Genomic DNA, 20,389 nt, shown 5'->3' with positions numbered 1-20,389 from the left:
TCTGAGTAAACCTATAATAACTAAAGAGATTGAGTTAGTAATAAAAAAGCTTCCCTCTACAAAGATGGCTTCTCTAGTGAATTCTAAACAAAAACATTTAAAGAAAAATTAACACAAATCCTTCACAAGCACTTCCAAAAAATAGAGAAGAAACCACTTCCTAACTCTCTTTTAAAGCCTTTATTATTCTGATACCAAAACCAGACAAAGACATATCAAGAAAAGCAAACTATAGATCACTATCCCTTATGAATAGACAGAAAAAAAAGCTTCAACAAAATACTAGCAATCCAAACCCAGCAGCATATAAAAAAGTTTATACACCATAATCTACTGGGATTGACCTCAGGAATGGTTCAACATGTGAAAGTCAATCAATGTAATATACCATATTAATAAAATAAAAAGAAAAACAACTATATGATCATCTCAATAGATGAAGAAAAAGCATTATACAAAATCCAACACCCTTTCATGACAAAACAACAACAAGAAAGCCATTCAACAAAGTAGGAGTAGAAGGGAGCTTCCTCAACCTGATATAACAATGCATCTTTGAAGAACCCATAGCTAATCTCACATTTAATGGTGAAAGACAGAAAGCTTTCTCCTTAAGATCAGGAACAAGACAAAGATGCCTGTTCTTGCTATTTCTATTCAACACTTCAACACTGTACTGGAGATTATAGCCAGGACAGTTAGGCAAGGAAATGAAATAAAAGACATCCTAATTAGAAAGGAAGAAGGAAAACTATATCTGCAGATGACATGATCTCATATATAGAAAACCATAAAAAAAATCCACCTATAAGCCTATTAGAGCTAATAAATTAATTCAGCAACTTTGCAGGATATAACGTCAATATACAAATATCAGTTGTATTTTAAACCAATGAAAAATTTGAAAGTGAAATTAAGTAAACAATACCATTTACATTAGTGTCAAAAAGAATGAAATACTTTGGAATATATTTAACCAAAGAGATGAAAGACCGGCACACTGAAAACTACAAAACATTGTTGAAAGAAATTAAAGAAATGGAAAGACGTCTATGGTCATGGATTGGAAGACTTAATATTGTTAAGATGGCAATACTCCCCAAATTGATCTACAGATTCAATACAATCCCTATAAAAATTCTTACTACCGTTTTTGGAGAAATGGGCAAAGTGATCCTAAAATTCACATGGGAATGCAAGGTACCCAGTGTAGTCAAAAGAATCTTGAAAAAGAAGAACAAATTTATTCTCACACTTCCTTCTTTCAAAACTTACTACAAACCTACAGTAATCAATATAGTTTGGTACCGACATAAGGCCAGACATATAGATTGATTGAATAGAATTGACAGTCCAGAAATAAACACATACATCTTTGGTCAATTGATTTTCTATAAGGGTGCCAGTACAATAAAATGGAGCAAGAATAGTATTTTGAACAAATAGTGCTCAAACAACTGGATAACTGCATGTAAAAGAATTAATTTGGACCCCAACCTCATACCATTTACAAAAGTTAAAATTGATCAAAGATCTACATATAAGAGCTAAAAGTATAAAACCCTTAGAAGAAAACATGGGTGTATATCTTTGTAAATTTTGATTAGGCAACAGTTTCTTACATACATATGACACCTAAAGCACAAGCATCCAAAGTAAAAAATAGATAAATTGGACTCCATCAAAAATAAAAACTTTTGTATGTCTAAGGACACTATCACAAATGTGAAAATATAATCCACAGAATGGGGTGGGAAACTGCAAATCTTATATCTAATAAGAATATAATGTCCAGAACATATAAAGAAAACTCTTACAACTCAATAATAAAAAAGACAACCCAATTAAACTTGGGTGAAAGATTTGAATAGTCATTTCTCTACAGAAAATTACCAATAAGTATATGAAAAGATACTCAATGTCATTCGTCACATTAGTCACTAAGGAAATGCAAATCAAACCCCTAGTGAGATACCATTCACACCCAGCGGGCTATCTAGAATTAAAAAGAAAATAAGTATTGTAAATCTATATATCTATATATCTATATCTACACCTATACCTATATCTATATCTATATCATCTATATCTATATATCTATATATATCTGTCTATCATCGAGAGACAGAGAGAGAGGCTCATTGTAAGAATTGGCTCACGTGGTTGTGGAAGCCAAGTTCTGCCACCTACAAGATGGCAAACAAGGAAAGCTGGTGGTATAATTCAGTTTGAATCCGAAGGCCTGAGAACTGAGGGGGCTGCTGGTGTACGTACTGTCATCTGAAGGCCTGAGAACCAGGAAGTCCAATGTCCAAGGGCAGAAGAAGGACGTTCCAATGCAAGAAGAGAGAATTCCTCCTTCCTTTGCCTTTCTGTTCTATTCAGGCCCTCAACGTGTTGGATGACACCCACCTACACTGGTGAGGACAGATCTTTATGCAGTGTACCAAATCATCAGAAACGTCCTCATAGATACACTTAGAAATAATGTTTTACCAGCAATTTGGGCATCCCTGAACCCAGTCAAGATCACAAATAAAGTTAACTATCACAGTAAGGATGTAGAGAAATTGGAACCCTCATATGTTGCTGGTGGGAATATCCATGGTACAACTGCTGTGGAAATGTTTTTTAGTTTTAGTTAACACTGATACAGAGTTACCATAGGACCCAGAAATTCTACTCTTAGCTATATATCAAAAAAGTGGAAAACACGTTGACCCAAAAACTTGTGCACAGAAGTTCATAGCAGCATTTTTTATAATATCCAAAAACTTGAAACTGTCTGAACATTTGTCAACTGATGAATGAATAAACAAAATGTGGTGTGTCTATACAATGAAATATTCAACAATAAAAGGCATGAAATACTGATACATGCCACACCATGGATGAACCTTAAAAACATTATAGTAAGTGAAGGAAGCTAGTCCTAAAAGGAAACATATTGCATCATTCCACTCGCATGAAATGTCCAGAATAGGCGTATCTATAGAGACAGAAAGTAGATTAGAGGTTTCCAGAAGCAGAGGAAAGGGGAGAGTGACGAGTGACTGTTAATCGATACAGTGTTTCTTTTAGGGTGATGAAAATATTCTGGAATTAGGTAATGTACAACCTGTATCTATACTAAAAACCAGTGAACTGTAAACTCTAAAAGGGTGACTTGTATGGTGTGAATTATATCTCCTTTTAAAAAATGGCTTTATTGGAAGATTCTTAGTCACAGGATAGCTTTAAGTGAATAAAGAATATAAATCACATCTGTCAGGAGAACTTACCCTAGTTCCAAGGGAGTGTGATTCTAGAACGTGCAGCCCAGCTACACCTCTGTCGCTGGAGGAAAGGGATGATGGGTTTTTGTAGATCGCTAGCAACCTCCATCACAGTGGCAAAGATGGAATTGGAACCTTAGGTCTCGGTGTTCTGGTCCAATTTCTTTTTTACCATACCATCTGTTTCTCCAAGGAGACTGATTCATAAGTGTAATCAGGCAGGCGGCTGAATATAGGCATATTTTTTTGAAACTAAAATAAGATTTGTCTGCTAACAGTGGGACTGAGTAACCTTGGAAATGACTAAGCATTTATCCTTTTAATATGTAAAGACTCCCCTTTTTAGGAAAGTCTGCATAAGCGTATAATTATGTGAAAAAATAGGTACAATTTTTTAAAGGGAAAGAGGCAGTTCCAGAGATATTCCAGAGAGCAAAGACTGCACAACGTCCCTTTGAGAAGGTTAGAGGGCAGTGGCCTTCTGCATTTTTATGACCAAACATGTCATTCATCAGCCCTGACGAGCACCCACTGGTTTGGGTAAACTCGGATGCGTGTTACTGGCCTGGTGCCACCTGTCGTGGAGTGTACCGCACCCTGTGGAGCCCAGAGCATTCAGGCGGCTCCGTTATCCCCCGCACTGAGTTCAAGTATGACAGACTACCAGTTAGAGCTTGTGTAGCGCTCTCTTCCTTTCATTGCTACCAAGCGGTAGGAGTTCTGCTTGCATTTAAAAGATGTTTACATTTAAAAAATTTAAAGGATTATTACTATTTACTGATTAAGCCAGAAAGGGTAAATTATAACGAGGAACTTGCTGGAATAGATAATACAGAAATAAATATATCTTGTAGGTACTTCTGAAAATTGGAATAGTTTGGAGACTGAAAACTCAAATGTTTGTAGGGAACAGGCAGGTAATTTAGAGTAAGACTATTGGGAATTGTGGCAAAATGGAGCATATTTAATGGTGAACGACAGAAAGCTAGCATATTCTGACTGCATCCTGTGGTCATTTTGAGTTGGCACCGATGCCGCTCAGTTTGTGACATACTTACTTTCTTTAGAGCATGTTTGCCTGTGTCACTGCTGTGGCCCCAGTGCTTTGGTTCCTGAATGAGAAGGCATTTCTTTATCTGCTCACCGCTAACATTATCTTTTGCTTGGAAGATTTTAATAACTGTCTCGCTTGCATCCATGCTGGCCCCCTGCCATCCGTTCTCCTTTTGGTAGTCAGAGTTGTCTTTTGGAAATGCAAATCTGGTCACTTCACCCTTTAGCATGAAAGCTTTCTGTGACTTCCAGTTGCCTTTAGGTTGTACACCAAAACCTGCCCAGGTCTGCCCCTGCCATCTCACCAGCCTCTCTCCCATCACTCCCAGCGCTCGGGCTCCCACCACCTTGGCCTTCTTGCAGTTCTTCACCTGCGCATCCTCTCCTCACGTGTTTTCTTCTCTGGCTGGTGGGAAGGTTCTGTCCTCTCTCTTTTCCTCTTTCCTCTTCTTTGAGGCCAGTCCTCACCCCTCAGCTAGGCCCATTTCCCTACTGTCCAAACTCCTCACATTGCATTCCTCCCCTTCTTAGCACTTACTCCTGTTTAAAGTGTATATTGATTTGTGTGATTCTTTGATTAAGACCTATCTTAAAGCCAATAAGTTCCACGCAGGTGGGCTGTATCTGTTTTGCTGAGAGAGGAGCTTCCCATCTCCAGCACGTACCACATTCTATAGGTGCTGATTAAGTATTTGTTGACCGACCATGCTTTCTTCTCGCTTTAGCCTCCACAGCTTTATAGGAGGGCATCTGGGCCTTGTTTTCGAGTGGCCATTACATGCTTCCTTCTTTTTCTTTTTCTGTGAAAATCCAGGTCCTACCCCAAGGCTATCCTTTTGTCTGAGGAATCCTTGCGGCTCTGACCGTTTCTCCAGGTGACTTCTAACGATCTGTCCTTCACCAGCCTCTCCTAACGATAACTCCAGGCGAAGAGTGTGTGATACGCAGTGTCAGTAACAGCAGCAATGAAAGAGACTGGGTTTTCAGTAATGATGACAGTTACTAAGGCTCGTGCATGACATTCTTTAGTGCCACTTAAACAAGAACTAAATTCACTTGTCTCATTGCTGCAATTCGCTATCTCTTCTGCTATAATGAGGAACTGCACTCATAAGAAATTTGACATGATCAAAAGTCGTGATATAAAAACAATTGCTTGACTAGAAAAAAGGAGTTAGGGATTGGACAGTATCAGACTCATAATGAAGTTATGTTGCCTATAGAATTTGTTTCTACTAAAACTTTTTACAACACCAGCTCTGCACGTGTTAGTAAAGCCCATCACAGCAAAAAACTTATATTTGTTTGACTACATACAGCATTTGCTCCAGAATAATAGTCTGCATTTTTCATCATTGCCCACGCTAATCATTAGCAAAGAACCTTTTGCACCGTCCTGTTTCCTTGATCACCCATTGTTATAATATACCAAACAGCAAGCCCCCAGAGCAAACCAGCTCTTACAGAGCAAAACAGCTTCTCTCATACTAAGGGGTGACTTCCACATCTGTATAATAATGGCACATACAATGCTAATCAAATTCCCTAATTTATCCAGTTTGCTTAAAAAAAAAAAAGCCAACAAACCTGAAGCCTGTAATTTTCTCAGATTTGGACAGTCTACATCAAACAATAACACCTGTGTTATAATGGTTTCCCCGGAATCAGGTGATGCAAGCCCAGTGTGTCAAAACAGAAACTGAATTCTACCGCCGCAGTCGCAGCGAGATAGTGAACGGAGAAGGGCACACCATGGGGGCACTGTATTGGCAGTTGAATGACATCTGGCAGGCTCCTTCCTGGGCCTCTCTTGGTAAGTGTTTCAGCGTCTTTGTGTGTGGGACAGAAAGCAGTACCTGTGGGGAGAGGCACTGAGAAAACACAGGCCAGGAGAGGAGGTTCTCCAGCAGCTGCTCTGTGAACCGCCCCCCCCAACCCACCATCATAGTCTTTCCAGGAGCCATGGAGGCAGCCTCGTTACGAGTTCTGTGCTGTGCAAAGTCCTAGAAGCAGGCCAATGAAGGGGATAGATTCATGCACGGAGACCTCCGCCATGTGTCTTACAATTACTGCTTCAATTTAAATGTAATCCAGAGGACATTCCAGGGCCAGAGGAGCATTTACTTAAGTTTCCCTTCTGTTTAGGAGAGTTCAACCATGTGGAAGTTTGGCCCCGTAACATGTCACTTTCTCTGACTCCCCTTTAAGTCCGTGAGGTCATCTGTATTTTGCCCTCTTTATCTCTTGGGGGAAAGGTAGTAGAGTCAGAAATCCAAGTAGGAAAGGTTCTCAGCGGAACCAGTTCAGTTAGCAACACATGAAAAGACTGGCAGGGCACTAGCGGTGTAAACTATTCTATTTTGGGAACTTAAAAACATTAAGGAGTAATAGTGAATCTTTGACCTTCACCACTGGTAGTTTGAAACAAAGTTCCGTTCATAATATAAAGCAAAAGTTTTGGGTCAAAAATGAGGCAAGGCCATAACAGTGAAAAGGTCATGTTGCTGGGTGAGACTCTTCAACTCGCTGTGGCTGCAAATCCCAAGTCCCCTCACCACAGGCTTTGATGAGTGCCAGGTCCTCTCTTGAGGGGAGTTGGATTTTTGATCAAGTTTCTCTGGCCAAACTCTAGCAACACCAACCAGATAAAAGGGTATTGAATGAGAATCGGGGGCAGGCTGTGGGGAAATAGCCTTCTGGAACATGTAACACTGGACAACGAGATGTTATGCAGAGAGACTTGGAGGCTGACCCTGGTTTCTGTCTGCGGGCGGACAAGGCTGTGGACTTCTGAGGCTGAGTTTGGTTCAAGAAACGGGAGAGCCCAATTTTTGTAAATCGTCCCTTTAATGACTATATGCAGATTACTTGAAGGAGAAGAGTCTGATGGGAGAGCAAAAATTTGTCTGTCTTCTAAACTCTAGCAAGACAATGCCTCCGTGGGAGGGTCACCGTCTCCTTGTACCTGTTAGACACAATAGGTCCCGGGGCGAAGCTGTGACAAGTTATGCTGTATCTGCTCCTGCTCTGGGAAGCCTCACAGCCTCTGTTTAATTCTGCTTCATTGGCCCAATAAATCTGGTGCTTATAGTGTGTGCAGGAAGGTTGGGGGAAGTATGTGTCACCTCTTACCATCTGAAATGGTGATAGTGTAAAGGGATCAATAGCTACGTGGAATCTGTAGATTCTTATATACTTGTTTTTTTAAAATAGTCTCATTTATAGCTATAATTTTGCAAATGCAAAAATCCACGGGGCAGTTTACTTGGCTCGTAAACTCAAACAGTTACAGAGCTAATGGCAAAGCTAGAAATCACATAGCATTTCAGCCTGTGATGCAGCGTGTGTTATGTTGGTTGGGATCTAGACTCTGTCACTGATTAGAGTGTGACAGACAGATCACTAGGGTGTGTGTCAGTGAGACCTTCTGCTTCAGTTGCTGTTCTCTTGCGTATTCCGTTTGTGGCCTTGATCTCTGGACCCACACATCTGAAGACTTTCTCCTGTAACAGATATCACAGTGAGACTGTGTAAGTTACATCAGGTCTGAGCCACCTTCTATTTATGAGAAAACTTTCCAAATACAAGTTCTAGTTCATTTTATAGATCGAAGAGGAAAGGCCTCTCCCACCCCTCTCCCCTTGTGGTTGTTCTTTTTAAGGGGAAATTCTAAGAGTTGGAATTGAAATGCTGAGAGTTGAAATTCTGAAAAACCTGAAGAAATTAGTTCTATCTGAACTTCAAAAACCACGTCTCCATCTCAGTAGCTTGCACTGTGAGTTCTGCAATCAGTGTCTCTCTTGCTTGGAAGTTGTTTGGCAATGCATTTGCTTTGTGGGGAACGCTTTCCTCTCTGAAATAGTCATGCTGAAATATTTTTATAGTTTGTGGGTTTGGCATACTAGATAATGCCAACAGGGCACAGAATTCTACAGGTTCTCGACCACTTCTCATTGTATTTGAGGAACTGTCATTGTCATCCGGGTGGATGTTCTCCGGCCTGAACTTGCCAACCATTTTAGTGATAGTGGTTGTTTTGTTTCCCTCGGAGGATTTGTGCCTATGGGAAAATATTCACTCTTACGAATGAATATTTATTTGTAACAGGTGTTCACTGCCAGTGCTACTGATTTCTTTCTTCATGTATACATAGTGAAAAGAAATATTGGTGCCTTGAGCTCTTGGGAACAGAATTTCATGTGAGAAAGTGCTAGCTGGGAGTCAGGTCTGGGCCCAAACTACTACCTGTGGCATGTTTGACTTAACGCTTACGCCTTTGCTTCCTCATTTGAAAAGTGGGATGTTAATGCCTGCCTCACCCAGATGTGGGGATATCAGGAGGTGGTGTCCCAGAGCCCTTACCAAACGTGGGATCCCGCCCACATTCAGCCCCTCGAATCCTGACAAATCATACACGACTGGGCCATGTGGGTGATGACTGACGGCTTGGCGCTGCCCATCTCCTAACTTTCCTGACTGTTTTTAGAGTATGGAGGAAAGTGGAAAATGCTTCATTACTTTGCTCGGCATTTCTTCGCTCCGCTGTTGCCTGTGGGTTTTGAGAATCAAAGTGTGTTTTTCATCTACGGGGTGTCAGACCTTCGCTCGGACTGTAACGTGACTCTCACTGTAAGTTGCTTGGATTTTTTTTTCTCGCTTATGATAGGATTTTAGACGATTTCTTTAGTTATTTGGTTCTACTTATTTTGGGAAAAAGAAAAGAGAAATTAATTTGTATCAGAATGTTTCTAGTGCCTGTAGCAGAACATGGGCTGTCCTTGGAGTCAGAATACCGGTATTCAGGGTAAATCTCGGCTGTTTATTCTGTGACCTTAAGCCTAGGGTCTCGGTGATTCAGTTTCCTCATCTGTAAAATGATACCAGCCAATCTTCTTAAAGGATTTCTATGGGTAGTAAATAAAAGAATTCAATGAAAACAAATTATAAACTGTAAAGTGTCACTTAAATGTAAGGTTATTTATATCATAAAAAGCTGGAAATAGCCTAAACTTAATTTAAAAAAATTGTTTAAAGTCATATGTTAAAGTGGAAATCAGTAAAATTATTCAGAATGTTTATGTAGAAAAACAAAATTGTATTGAAAACGATGCTAGGGGAGGATAGAAACTCAAAGTAGTCTTGGGCGGCTGCAGTTTGGAAGACATTGAGAATGGATTGTGTTTACGGAATAATTACAGTGCATCAGGTACTGTGTCATCCATAGCTTATTTTATTTAGTTCTCACAACAGCCTGTGAAGATAGTGCTATTATTATTCTCATGTTACATATGAAGAAATGGAGACTTTGAGAAGTTGAGTAACTTGCTTTTTTACATAACTAGTACTTGCTGGGGCTGAGGTTAAGCCTAGGTTTTATAGTCTCTTAATCAGTCCTGCTATTCTGACGTTCATCAAGTATTATTACTATTATTCTCTCTCTCTCTCTCTCTCTCTCTCTCTCTCTCTCTCTCTCTCTCTCAAAAAAAATAAAAAAATAGTGACCAAGAATGTTTGTTGTTCTTTTGTCTTGTTTCTTGGCAGGTGAGAGTCCACACATGGCATTCCCTGGAGCCTTTGTGCTCTCGTGCCACGAAGCATTTGGTGATGAAAGCTGGGGAGGCCGTTCTCCTGTATCAGGAGCGGGTGCCTGAACTGCTGAGGAGATGTGGGAATTGTACTCGGCAAAGCTGTGTGGTTTCCTTTTCCCTGTCAACCGACAGCAAACTGTTGAGCTCAGCCAACTATCACTTCCTGTCCTCACTGAAGGAGGCCGTAGGGCTTCAAAAGGCACATATCACTGTACGTTCCAGTCGGCTGGGGTCACGGTGGCCTTGTGGAACTGTCCTGCTTCTGGGCAGGCACATGGCATCTTGCTTTTTGCAAAGTTTCTCCTTGGAATTGAGTTTACTCAAGGCCCGGGGAATTTTGGCCCCTGCCCACTGCAAGCAATGACCAAATGAGGTTTATTTCTAGTTCAGCGTTTGTCAAATTTTTTGGTTCCTGCTACCCCGGCTGTCCCCTCACCCCTCCCTTGTGGGGCTGGTGCAGTGGAGGGAGAGTCAACACAGTCATCGTCACTGACGCCCCGCCACTAGGTTCCAGGTGGCAGAGTCCCTTCTGGCCTTGGCGCAGCAGTAACTGAGGCCTCCCTGGCAGCCTTGAGGGCCGGCGGGGCCAGCCGTGTAAACTGTGTGCCTGGGACTGCTTTAGGGTCTTCAGCAGAACAGCTGGCGACTGGTTTGGGAATGTGACAGCTAGCCTCAATCTCTGACCCTCTGACAGCTGCCTAATACACTTAAGTTTCTTTTCTGCTTCTACCAAAGTAGGTTTCCTTGTTTATAACTCAGAACTTGGAATGGCGATTATACAAGTGTGTAAGGCTAAAATTATACATAGTAAAAATTTCCCTTTGAAATTCTTTATGTCACACATACTGTGTAAAGTTAGACCTATGGTATGGCATGTGTGCATGTTGAGGAGCCATGTTTCACGACAAACGCAGAGCTTTAACGACAGGGCCACACTCAGTTCATACTCGCACTGAGAGGCTTACAACCCCCCACCCTTAGTGTACAGCTCGGCCTCACTCTGGGCATGTGCTGCTCAGCTAATTAATGCCAAGATTTAAACTACACTCTCCTTTGCTGATATTGTGTGGGGTTCACACGTGTCAAAAGTGCTCATACTGTGACTTTGTGGTATGTGGTGAAAGAGAGAAAGTTCTAATGCTAGAGCCTTTGTAAATGCCTGGCAGGCTGCTGTCTAGACTGCTGGATCTTTTCAGAGAACTACAAGGTGTGTACCGTGGTTATGCTCCTCAGCTGGCCCCAGATACTCGTATATCCTGAGAAAGTCATTAGATGGCCCGCAGTTCTGCAAAAAGTTTCCTCTCTTGATGCTATCCTGAGAAAAACTATAAAAGATATAAAGCTTTGGGCTTCTTCTGAAATATTCTCTTTAATAGCAGGAGACTATGTATTTCTATCGTTGGTTTGAGATTACAATTCGGTAATTTCCCACAGCCATAAGAAAATTTCCGTGTATTTTTTAGTATCTGACACAGTCTATGGAATATATGACTTGGGCAGTTGCAGAACCAGTGTTGTAGGAAATGCATTCCTTGTTAGGCCCACATAAACATTCTGACAGGCATTGTTATGTAGAACAGAGAGCTCTTCCCTCATGCTTCATTTCTTTCATCTTTTTCTTTCAGGCCATCATCTCTCAGCAAGAGGACACATTTGTTTTTGATCTGGAAACCTCAGCTGTCGCTCCCTTTGTTTGGTTGGACGTAGGGAACGTCCCAGGGAGATTCAGTGACAATGGTTTCCTCATGACTGAGAAGACGCGGACTATATTCTTTTACCCGTGGAAGCCCACCAGCATGAGTGAATTGGAGCAATCTTTTCGTGTGACTTCTCTGACTGATATTTACTGAGGGAATCTAGGTTATACTTTCAGTGGCCCCTGGAATAAAGCATTTCTAAGGCAGCGGGTGGAGCTGAAGACAACCAGAGACAAGCTGAAGAAGCTGGAGATGTGGCTGCTTGCGGCCTCACATCTGATTCATCACTCCATGAGGAGTGTGTACAGCATTTTTTCAGGGAAGGCTGCTTACTCAGGGGATGTCCTCCAACACGCCTGTGCCCAGGTGTTCTGCAATCTGTGCCAGGACTGTGCTTTCAGCCTCACAGCTTTAGCACCACATGAACCAGTTATATAACCCAACCGCCTCTCCCTACCCAGAAAAGGAAGCCCACACAGGTAGCCCACACAGGTAGGAACATGACCATGGGGCTTCTGATTTGGCTCAATCAAATGAGCTTTCCAATTCAAAGGAATAAGATTTAGACTTATGGACCCTGAAAGCAAAGTGGCATTCCCTTTATCTTGGGGTTAAAATCATTTTGCTTATATTGATTATGTAAGAAGTTATAACATTATTTTGTTATGTATTATCATGTTTATAAAATTACATTGATAATAAACGGAATGGGGCAAAATGTTAATAAGTACCAATCTGGATAAAGGTGTGTGGGTTTTTTTTTTTTTTTTGGTACTGCTTTTGCAACTTTCTGTAAGTTTGAAATCATATCAAAAATTAAAAATTTGTACAAATTGCATTGACAACTTGATATTTCATCTGTGGCTTATTTAATCATTTCATAAACATTCCCTTGTGCCCAATACTGTGCTTGGCATTCATTTCCATTTAGCTCTTGCCAAGTTTATAGTCTACTTGATACACTGGGAGAGCCTGAAGAATCTAGACTAAGATATTTGAGGGGTTTTCTCTGGGAAGAATCATGAAATTTGTTACAGAATTGACCAGCAGTGAGAGTTTGGCTTTAAAATCAAGACTTATTAGATGATTGTTTTGGTTTTAAAACTGAGACATTTTAGGCATGGTTCAATGACTAAAAAGAAAAGAAATAAGACAATCCAGGCCTCTTCTTCTAAGAGTCTCTAAGTATCAAAGAGTTTCCTCATTTTATGTATTATTTCTGTGTGTGTGTGTGTGTGTGTGTGTGTGTGTGTGTGTGTGTGTGTGTGTGTATGTGTGTCTCTGTGTGTGTGTATGCGCCTTATGAGGGTCTGGGACTTAGGGATGTAACTCAGAAGACTCTTACTTGATAAATATATCATTTTCTTGTCACTGTTGAAAATCCTGTTTTATCAGACTGTTGCTGGGGGACAGGAGGATACTCTTCTCCTTAAAAGTAGAGAACATTCTACGCCAGGTGCCCTGTGAGGTGGGCTTTGAAATTGTAGGGTCAGAATTTACATCCCAGTTCTGCCTCTTGAGCTCTGTAACCTTGATCAGGTCATTGAACTTCTATGTTCAGTTTCCTTGTGGTAAAATGGGAATAATTACGCTTACCTTGTAAGTTGATTTTGAAGAATAAATAAAACATTTAGCTGAAGGGCTCAGCGCAGTGCTGGCACTTAGTATGGCTGTGTACATGGAAGCACCATCCCGGGGTGTGTCCTTGCCCTGGAGATGGCAAGGTTTTCAGCTACACTGACTTGGATCAGAATCCAAGTTCTGAGATTTATTGGCTCTGTAACCTTAGGCAACCACTTGACCTTCTGGGCTTTAGTTTTCTTATCTGTAAAATGGAGACAATAATCTCTGACTTTCAAAGGTGGTTGTGAGGACTAAACAAAAAGAGTCTGGAACAAAATAAAGGTTGAGTAAATGTTGGTTATATTTTTTTTAACATCATAATCATTATCACCCAATTAGTACATGAAACAATAGTAAAAATGAGGCAAATAAAGGCAATGTTTTTTGAAAAATTTTTAAGAGGGGAAAAAGATATCAGAAAAGAATAGATATAAAAGGGAGAAATAATGAATGGACATAAATATATGCTGATGACAACTTATAAAAGGAGAGAGATGTGCTGTATACACATTATTTCTGTAAGAGAATACTAACATCCAGAACATTCTCCCACAGTTCATGTGTGGTGCTGCAGTCAGTCATTTGTAACATTTTATTAGACTTATTTTGCTGCATTTATTGGAGTCGAGTCTGATGTACTTACTCTTGGCTTTGGATTTCTGAGAAGGCTTTTCTATTAGTAGTTAGGCAAACGTTAACAGAAAGAATGGAAAGACCGGTACCAGGTCCCTTTCTGTCCTGATTACAAAGCACATTCCACAGAGAGTGAGATGAAGAGAGGTCAGTTGACAGTATTACATCTTCCCATTTTAGAACGAAGAAAACAATAAAAATGGTAATTTTCTCATTCACATTCACTAGAACTCTTATTTTTTCTCTCACTTGACTTTTCACTGCAAGAGGTGTTCAAACCATGGGAAGTCACTTGGAAAATAAATAGGAAGGTTTTGTCCTCTGTTGGAATGAAAGTGAACTAGAGTGCCAGAGTAGTAAAGATATGTTTCCAAAGCGTTCCTAAAGTAACAGAAAGAATATTCTCTTGGGCTACTTCTGGCTCTCAGATATGAAACTTATTCCCCAACTTGGTAAGATTTAGGGAGAAAAACAAGTAAGCATTGTGCGTGCGGGAAATCGAAAACATTTCAACATCTTCCCAGAATCTACCTTGACTGTGAATGCAATCTTATCAATTCAGTAAGTGCATAAAATGAGAAGGGTTATGCAGAAAAGGTATTCAGTAAATTTCCAAGTTGGGGGGAGTTCTTGTTTTCTAATTGACTTAATCAGAGGGTATGAACCAGATGAAGTTGTACAAAATCCTAAATCACAAACAAAACCAGTGTTCAGACACATTTATAGTCTGACTCTAACGACTGTTTAACTTAAGAATTTATTCATTCATTTACCAAGCAGTTTTTGAGGGCCACTCTGAGCAGGCACTCTCCTTGTCACTGGGGGTATTGCAATGAAAAAAGGCAGATGAGTCTCTGTTCTCATGGACTGTCTACTGTAGAGGGAGATGGACAATAAGCAAGTTAACAAGGCCATTTCAGCTGGTGACAAGTCCTGTAAGGGTAATGTGACAGTGATGGAGGAACAATGTTAGATAAGACCATCTTGTTCAACACTTTGGAAAAGTTCTTTTTGAAAGTTTATGATAAAAAAATAAGTGAAAACTTTTTTCAGTTGAGAAAGGAGTCCTAAAAGACGTTCGGTGTAATTAATACATAAGGAAGGAAAAACACGAGTCAGCTAGTCAGCTAGGCTGGGCTCTGAGCTTGCGGTCGATGAACAGAGGGTGGTAATCCGTGAAGACAACTTGAAGTCCTTGAATAGGGGCCAGTGGATGGGCTTTGCAGAAGTGAGGGTGTTGCATCACTGTGTCATATTTTATAATTACCTCTCTTTATCTCTGTAGACATGGGTTAATGAATCCTGCCATGGAAGAAACATTGGCGACAGTAATGCAGCTTAACTCCTTAGGTCTCGTCTCGGGCTTTACCAGGATTTGTTGTGCTCCAACCTCTGCCACATTATGCTCTGCAGTGTGTAAGTACAAAGGATGACAGTAACACCACGTGACCTAGAATTCCTGGGAAATGGATGTCAGGATCGTTGAAATTTCTGGTGGAGAGCTAGTACTCATCCTGCCTCATAATGCACATGGGAATAACCCTCTTTTCTTATTCTGTGATTGTTACGTATTATGGCTTTTGTACAATGTACTGGGTCCTGGGAGACAATTCACATATTCCCAGTAGTTGGAGCAGACAAGATTGCCTGGCCATCCTACAGCCATATTCCCCTTTTCTCTGTTAACAGAGCTGGTTAGGCGTCCTGCCCCAGGGACTGAGTCAAAATTGGTTCTATTAATTCTATTCTCCTTTGCCAGTTATTGGTCTAGGCGTAGGCATGTGACCAAATTCTGGCAAATGAAGCATAAGTGGAAACTTAATGTGGGATATTGGTGGCAGGTTTTCCTGCCTGATGAGAAAGAGACCTGAGGATGAAGCCTCTGCTGCTGGCCATCCAGTTCCCTGCACTTGGATGCTGCAGGGGTGTCTCCAGGGAGGAAGGCGTTGGAGGCCCGACTTCAGGAGTCTGACGGAGGACGCTGCTCTTTTATCACGGGAACCCAGCACAGGTGGGTGATTGGCATACTTCCCTTTCCACACTGTTGCTACTTGAACTAAAAGATTTTTACCTCGTCAACCTTGCAAATACAATGAACTAGATTTTACCTTGTCAAAGATCCAAATCGTGTGTGTGTGTGTGTGTGTGTGTGTGTACTTATGTAGTGCAGTGGCCACAGGCTCGTGCTTTGATAGTGAACCTCCAAGATGCAAGTTTGGCTCCAACATGTACTGAACTTGGACCAATCACTCAACCTCTAAGCTTCAGTTTCCTCAAGATGGGGTTAATCGTCATTACTATCTAATAGCGTTGTGAGGATTAAATAAGATAAAAGATGTACAAGGCCTAGGACAGGTAAATGAATAGTAAATGCTGGCTTATGCTTATTAGTCCTCACAGGATAAGGTGGGCTGTGGCGGGAACGATCAGGCCGAGGCGTCGCGCATTTGCCTTGCCAACTCGAGTTGAAGGAGAAAAAGTCAGGTAGACAGCCGAAGTTTCCAGATCCCTTTCCTTGTAAGCCTCTTTCCAATTTTATTGAAGCAAAAAGTTGAGTAGCAAAGAGCATGCCAGCTCTTGAGTGATTGTGCAAAGTTCTGCTTCTTCCAGCAGAGGCCTCTTGTGCACAGGAAATGAGGCTGCTGGCAGGTGGAAGGGAGTGGGCACTGGTTCCAGGAGCTTCCGCAGAATAATGCTGGGACGAGAGTCTGAGGAAGAGATTGCAGGGCCTCCATCTCCCTCTCCACCGTTTCTCTGGGCTTCAGAGAGCTGGGTGTCAGTGCGCTGGAATGCGAGAGTCTTTCTTGAAAGAAAAAGAAAGGGAGGAATGGAGGAGAAAGGGGGGGAGAGAGAGGGAGAGAGAGAGAGAGAGAGAGAGAGAGAGGGAGAGAGGGAGAGAGGGAGAGAGGAAGAAAGGAAGAAAGGAAGAAAGAGAAAGGGAGGAAGAGAAAGGGAGAGAGAACAAGAAAGAGAGGAGGAGGAGAGAAGAAGGGGGGAGGGAGGGAGGAGGGGAGCAGCTCTGCTCCTGGAGCTCTGATGCCCCCACCTCAGGCTCCAGAGCTGACAGACACACGGCGCAGCCCGCTGCTCACAAGGGTCAGACCTGCACAGCAACATTTTCTGCTCGTTGCCTTTTGTTTACTTCATTTCCTTCCACTGTTGCTACCTTGATGAAAGGGTAGCATATGAATAATTTTGAATCCTCATTTAATTACTATGGCTCTATGAAAACTTGGCGCAAAGCCTCTGGAATAGATTGATGGGGGAGAAGTCAGATGAGCTCTTCAAAGGCACAGGCACAGAGAGCAAATGGCTGAGACTGAGTCAAGGCATGATTTGAAGAAAGGAGGGAGTGATGGAGGCGTCTTCCCTGGCCCAAGAGGGCCTTTCTCTCTAAGGGGGTAGGCATGGGGCAGTGTGGATGACTCGCTCCCCACACATTCTTTCCTGAAGCTTTAAACCTGGAGTCTATGCCTTTCAGACTGAAATAGTCCCTAGCCCATATGTTGTGTACATATGCTGATTATCTTTCAAGATGTGCTTTGGTGAAGTAGAAAGGCATTCAGGGCCAAATGGTGGCTGTGACCTTCCCAGATCAGCACTGGGAAGGAGAAGACAGCAGGACTGCTTTGACATCAGGCTGAGGTCCCCACTTCTCCACGAGCCTTCAAGTACTTCCTGAGCACATCCGTCCCCACCCGGAGGGAGGTAGCGTTACCACCATGCTGTGGTCCCAGGCAGTGACAGGAGAGGGGCAGGGGTGAGACATAGGAAGGAGACAGGAGTGGTTCTGTGGGTGGGCTCTGCTTCTGTGTGGGGACCTACCCCAGGAGCTGCTGGGGGGTCTTCCCAGGACAGTGATTTCTGGTCCTCTGGCCTCTGCTCAGGTCGGCCACTGAGAGCAAGGCTCTGCATGGACACTTGGGGAGCAGGTGGGAGGCCCTGGCTTGAATCACTTGGGGGAAAGGGAGTGACATGAGGAAATGGCAGAACCAGGCAGAGTATGAAGAAAAAAGCTGCTGAGAACCTCAAAGCTAGAGGAGGAGAGTAGGGCCAGAAGGGGAAGGGTGGGAAGAGGAAAACCAGCACGACTCTCATGGCTGCTCCCTGGGTTGACGTTTGCAGGGAAGAGTGCCCAGTGCCACGTGCATTGCCAACCCCGCCTCCAACCACCCGCCGAGCGCATTTGTTGATGGGACGCAGACTTGTAGCTGCTGTGCCAGCCTTCAGAGCCTGCGCTGGTCCTGCTGCACTGTCCCTGTCCTGGACATGTCTGTGTGACCGTCCCCTGCCCCCTCCGGAGCAGCCATGCACTCTGTGACCAGCTGCAGAGCGAGGCCCAGGGGCTCAGGGTGAGCACCGAAGGCTGAGTCCAGCCCGCACTCTTCACACTAGACCAGCGACCTCTGGAACATCGGCATCTTTGTCATTGTGTAGAAAATGGCGGGAGTTAACCTCCTCCGATTACCTCTCAGATTGTTATGAGAATATTTGAAAGTATTTTGTAAATGAAAACATTCATGTTTAAAGATTTTGTTTTTCCAAAACAGATTTTTTTTTCAAAATTACAAAAGAAAATTTATTTTAGAAGCAAAAAGGAACATTTGGACAAAGTGATAAACAGGTGTTCTGCAAAAGAAAAAAAATCCACGGCATGAAATTTCTCATTTAAATTTTTCCAGCAAAGATAAGCTGTGGACTCTTGCCCTAGGAAAGGGTAGGGGAACGGTAAAACAGTTTTGAAATGAAAAGCTCTTTCTTTTTGCCAGAGGAGAATAGACCTAGCAACCTGGTTGTCTGATATCCAGCATCAACTCCTAACTGGTTCTGACCTGACACACGCCCATCCATCGTTTGTCTCCAGGTTCCATCTCACCATCTTCAGCACCAACTGTGCTTCCTGGGAGAAGAGGTTTGTAGAATTTGTTTCATCTGCTATTCTTCTGGTCTGAAGAGAATATTATTTTCCCAAGAACCAACTTCTGTTCCTTTCCCATTCATCTGAGAATTGGGAATCAAGGTCTACCAGTTCTCCGCAGATCACAAGAAAGACGCACTTGCTTGCCCCCTCTCCTTTGGGCGGGATTCTAAGGGATTCTAACCTTTTAACCTGGCAGACCCTTCACCTTGATATCAACACGCCCGCGGTCTCTCGGAGGCGGGAGAGCAGGAATCCTTGTTGCGAGGGCAAGACTTTGCTGCTATGACTCTGCCCCATCCTATCTGACCTAATACCCTTGACCATCTCTGCTCTGAGGATTTCCTTAAGAGACAATGTGACTTTGTCCTTTGCTTTTGACAATGGCCATTTCTCATGATTGCAGGTGACTCTCAGAGTGAGTGAATGAGTGCATACAAGTTGGAACTAGAAAGAACCTTCACGTTCAGCCTCCATCAGCCAGGTAAGAACTTGTGATTTGTGTCAAAGACTGGAACCTCTTCACCAAAATCCAACCCCCTCCTAACATCAGGAACAAAAGTAGGTCACCCCTATAGCCTCCCTGCTCTTAATGCTCCCATGGGACTGAAGTTTTTCTCCAGTGCAATGTGAGAGGACTCATTCAACACTCCTACCTGTCCTTCTCTATGCTCTTTTGCCCTTCCAGCTGATTGGGACCATCATCCCCAGCAAGAGCTTGGGAGCTAAAGGTTGGAGGAAGACTGACTGTTGGCCTGGATCCCTTTGTGACAAAGTGAAGACAGACACCCTACCCACCTTGTTCCCTATTACAAGTGTGGTTTATTAAAACATGTTACCAGAGTCAGCAGATCCTGAGGTTAAATGTTTTCTGTGTGCCTCAGTTTCCTCATCTCTGAAATAGGGACAAAATTCTTACTTCACAGGGTTTTTGGGCAAGTAATATGAGATGAATGATGGCCACTCACTGTAGTGAATGGCATTAACAGACACTGAAGAAATTTTCATTGAGTACCTATCTTTGTTCTTTGAGGGTTGTGGTATTTCAATGAAATACTCATTTAGGAAAGAGATATCAACATGGGAAAGCTAGTTGATGGAAGTGAGAGACTCTATCTCAGCCGCTTTCTCCCTCTCATTCTAAGGAGGTTGAACAATTTGTACAACTATTAGGTTGGTGCAAAAGTAACTGCGGTTTTTGCAATTATTTTTAACCTTTTAACCCGCAATTACTTTTGCATCAACCTAATAGTCACTTGTCCGGAGTAATGGAAGCAGGCTGCTGTTATAGATATAATGGAAGCCATAACAATGGAGAATGACGTCCATTTAATTCAAAGCCCCTCCTCAGTATTTCTCTCAACCCTGAAGCCTACCAATGAACCTAGAAAACCAGTGGACAGGAACTTGTAGTCTCTCAGGCTCCTTGGTGTAAACAAAGCAGCAGGACTGTAGGAGGATATGCTTTCACATCATGGGTGTTTAAAAAGTACGGTAACTTGGATGATTTACTTAGTTGATCTTTAAGACATTGTCCACCTCCAAGTTCTGTGATCCTTTAGAAAACAAGCAGAATTTCAGTTTCATCTTCTGTTGATGCCT

General features: G+C 42.4%; 1 protein-coding gene across 1 annotated transcript in view; it reads left to right on the top strand.

The window, feature by feature from the left end:
- MANBA (mannosidase beta) overlaps window positions 1-12,376 on the top strand; it is a 77,622-nt gene extending 65,246 nt beyond the window's left edge. The window contains exons 14-17 of the mRNA XM_033106535.1: window positions 5,997-6,141; window positions 8,815-8,957; window positions 9,870-10,127; window positions 11,542-12,376. Coding sequence (XP_032962426.1) covers window positions 5,997-6,141; window positions 8,815-8,957; window positions 9,870-10,127; window positions 11,542-11,766 — 771 coding nt within the window. The 3' untranslated portion in view covers window positions 11,767-12,376. The remainder of the gene's footprint in view (window positions 1-5,996; window positions 6,142-8,814; window positions 8,958-9,869; window positions 10,128-11,541) is intronic.
- Window positions 12,377-20,389: the final 8,013 nt, after the last annotated feature.

The sequence above is a fragment of the Rhinolophus ferrumequinum genome, chromosome 5 (assembly GCF_004115265.2).
Source record: "Rhinolophus ferrumequinum isolate MPI-CBG mRhiFer1 chromosome 5, mRhiFer1_v1.p, whole genome shotgun sequence".
Classification (NCBI taxonomy): domain Eukaryota; kingdom Metazoa; phylum Chordata; class Mammalia; order Chiroptera; family Rhinolophidae; genus Rhinolophus; species Rhinolophus ferrumequinum.
This window is presented reverse-complemented; position numbering and strand designations above follow the sequence as displayed.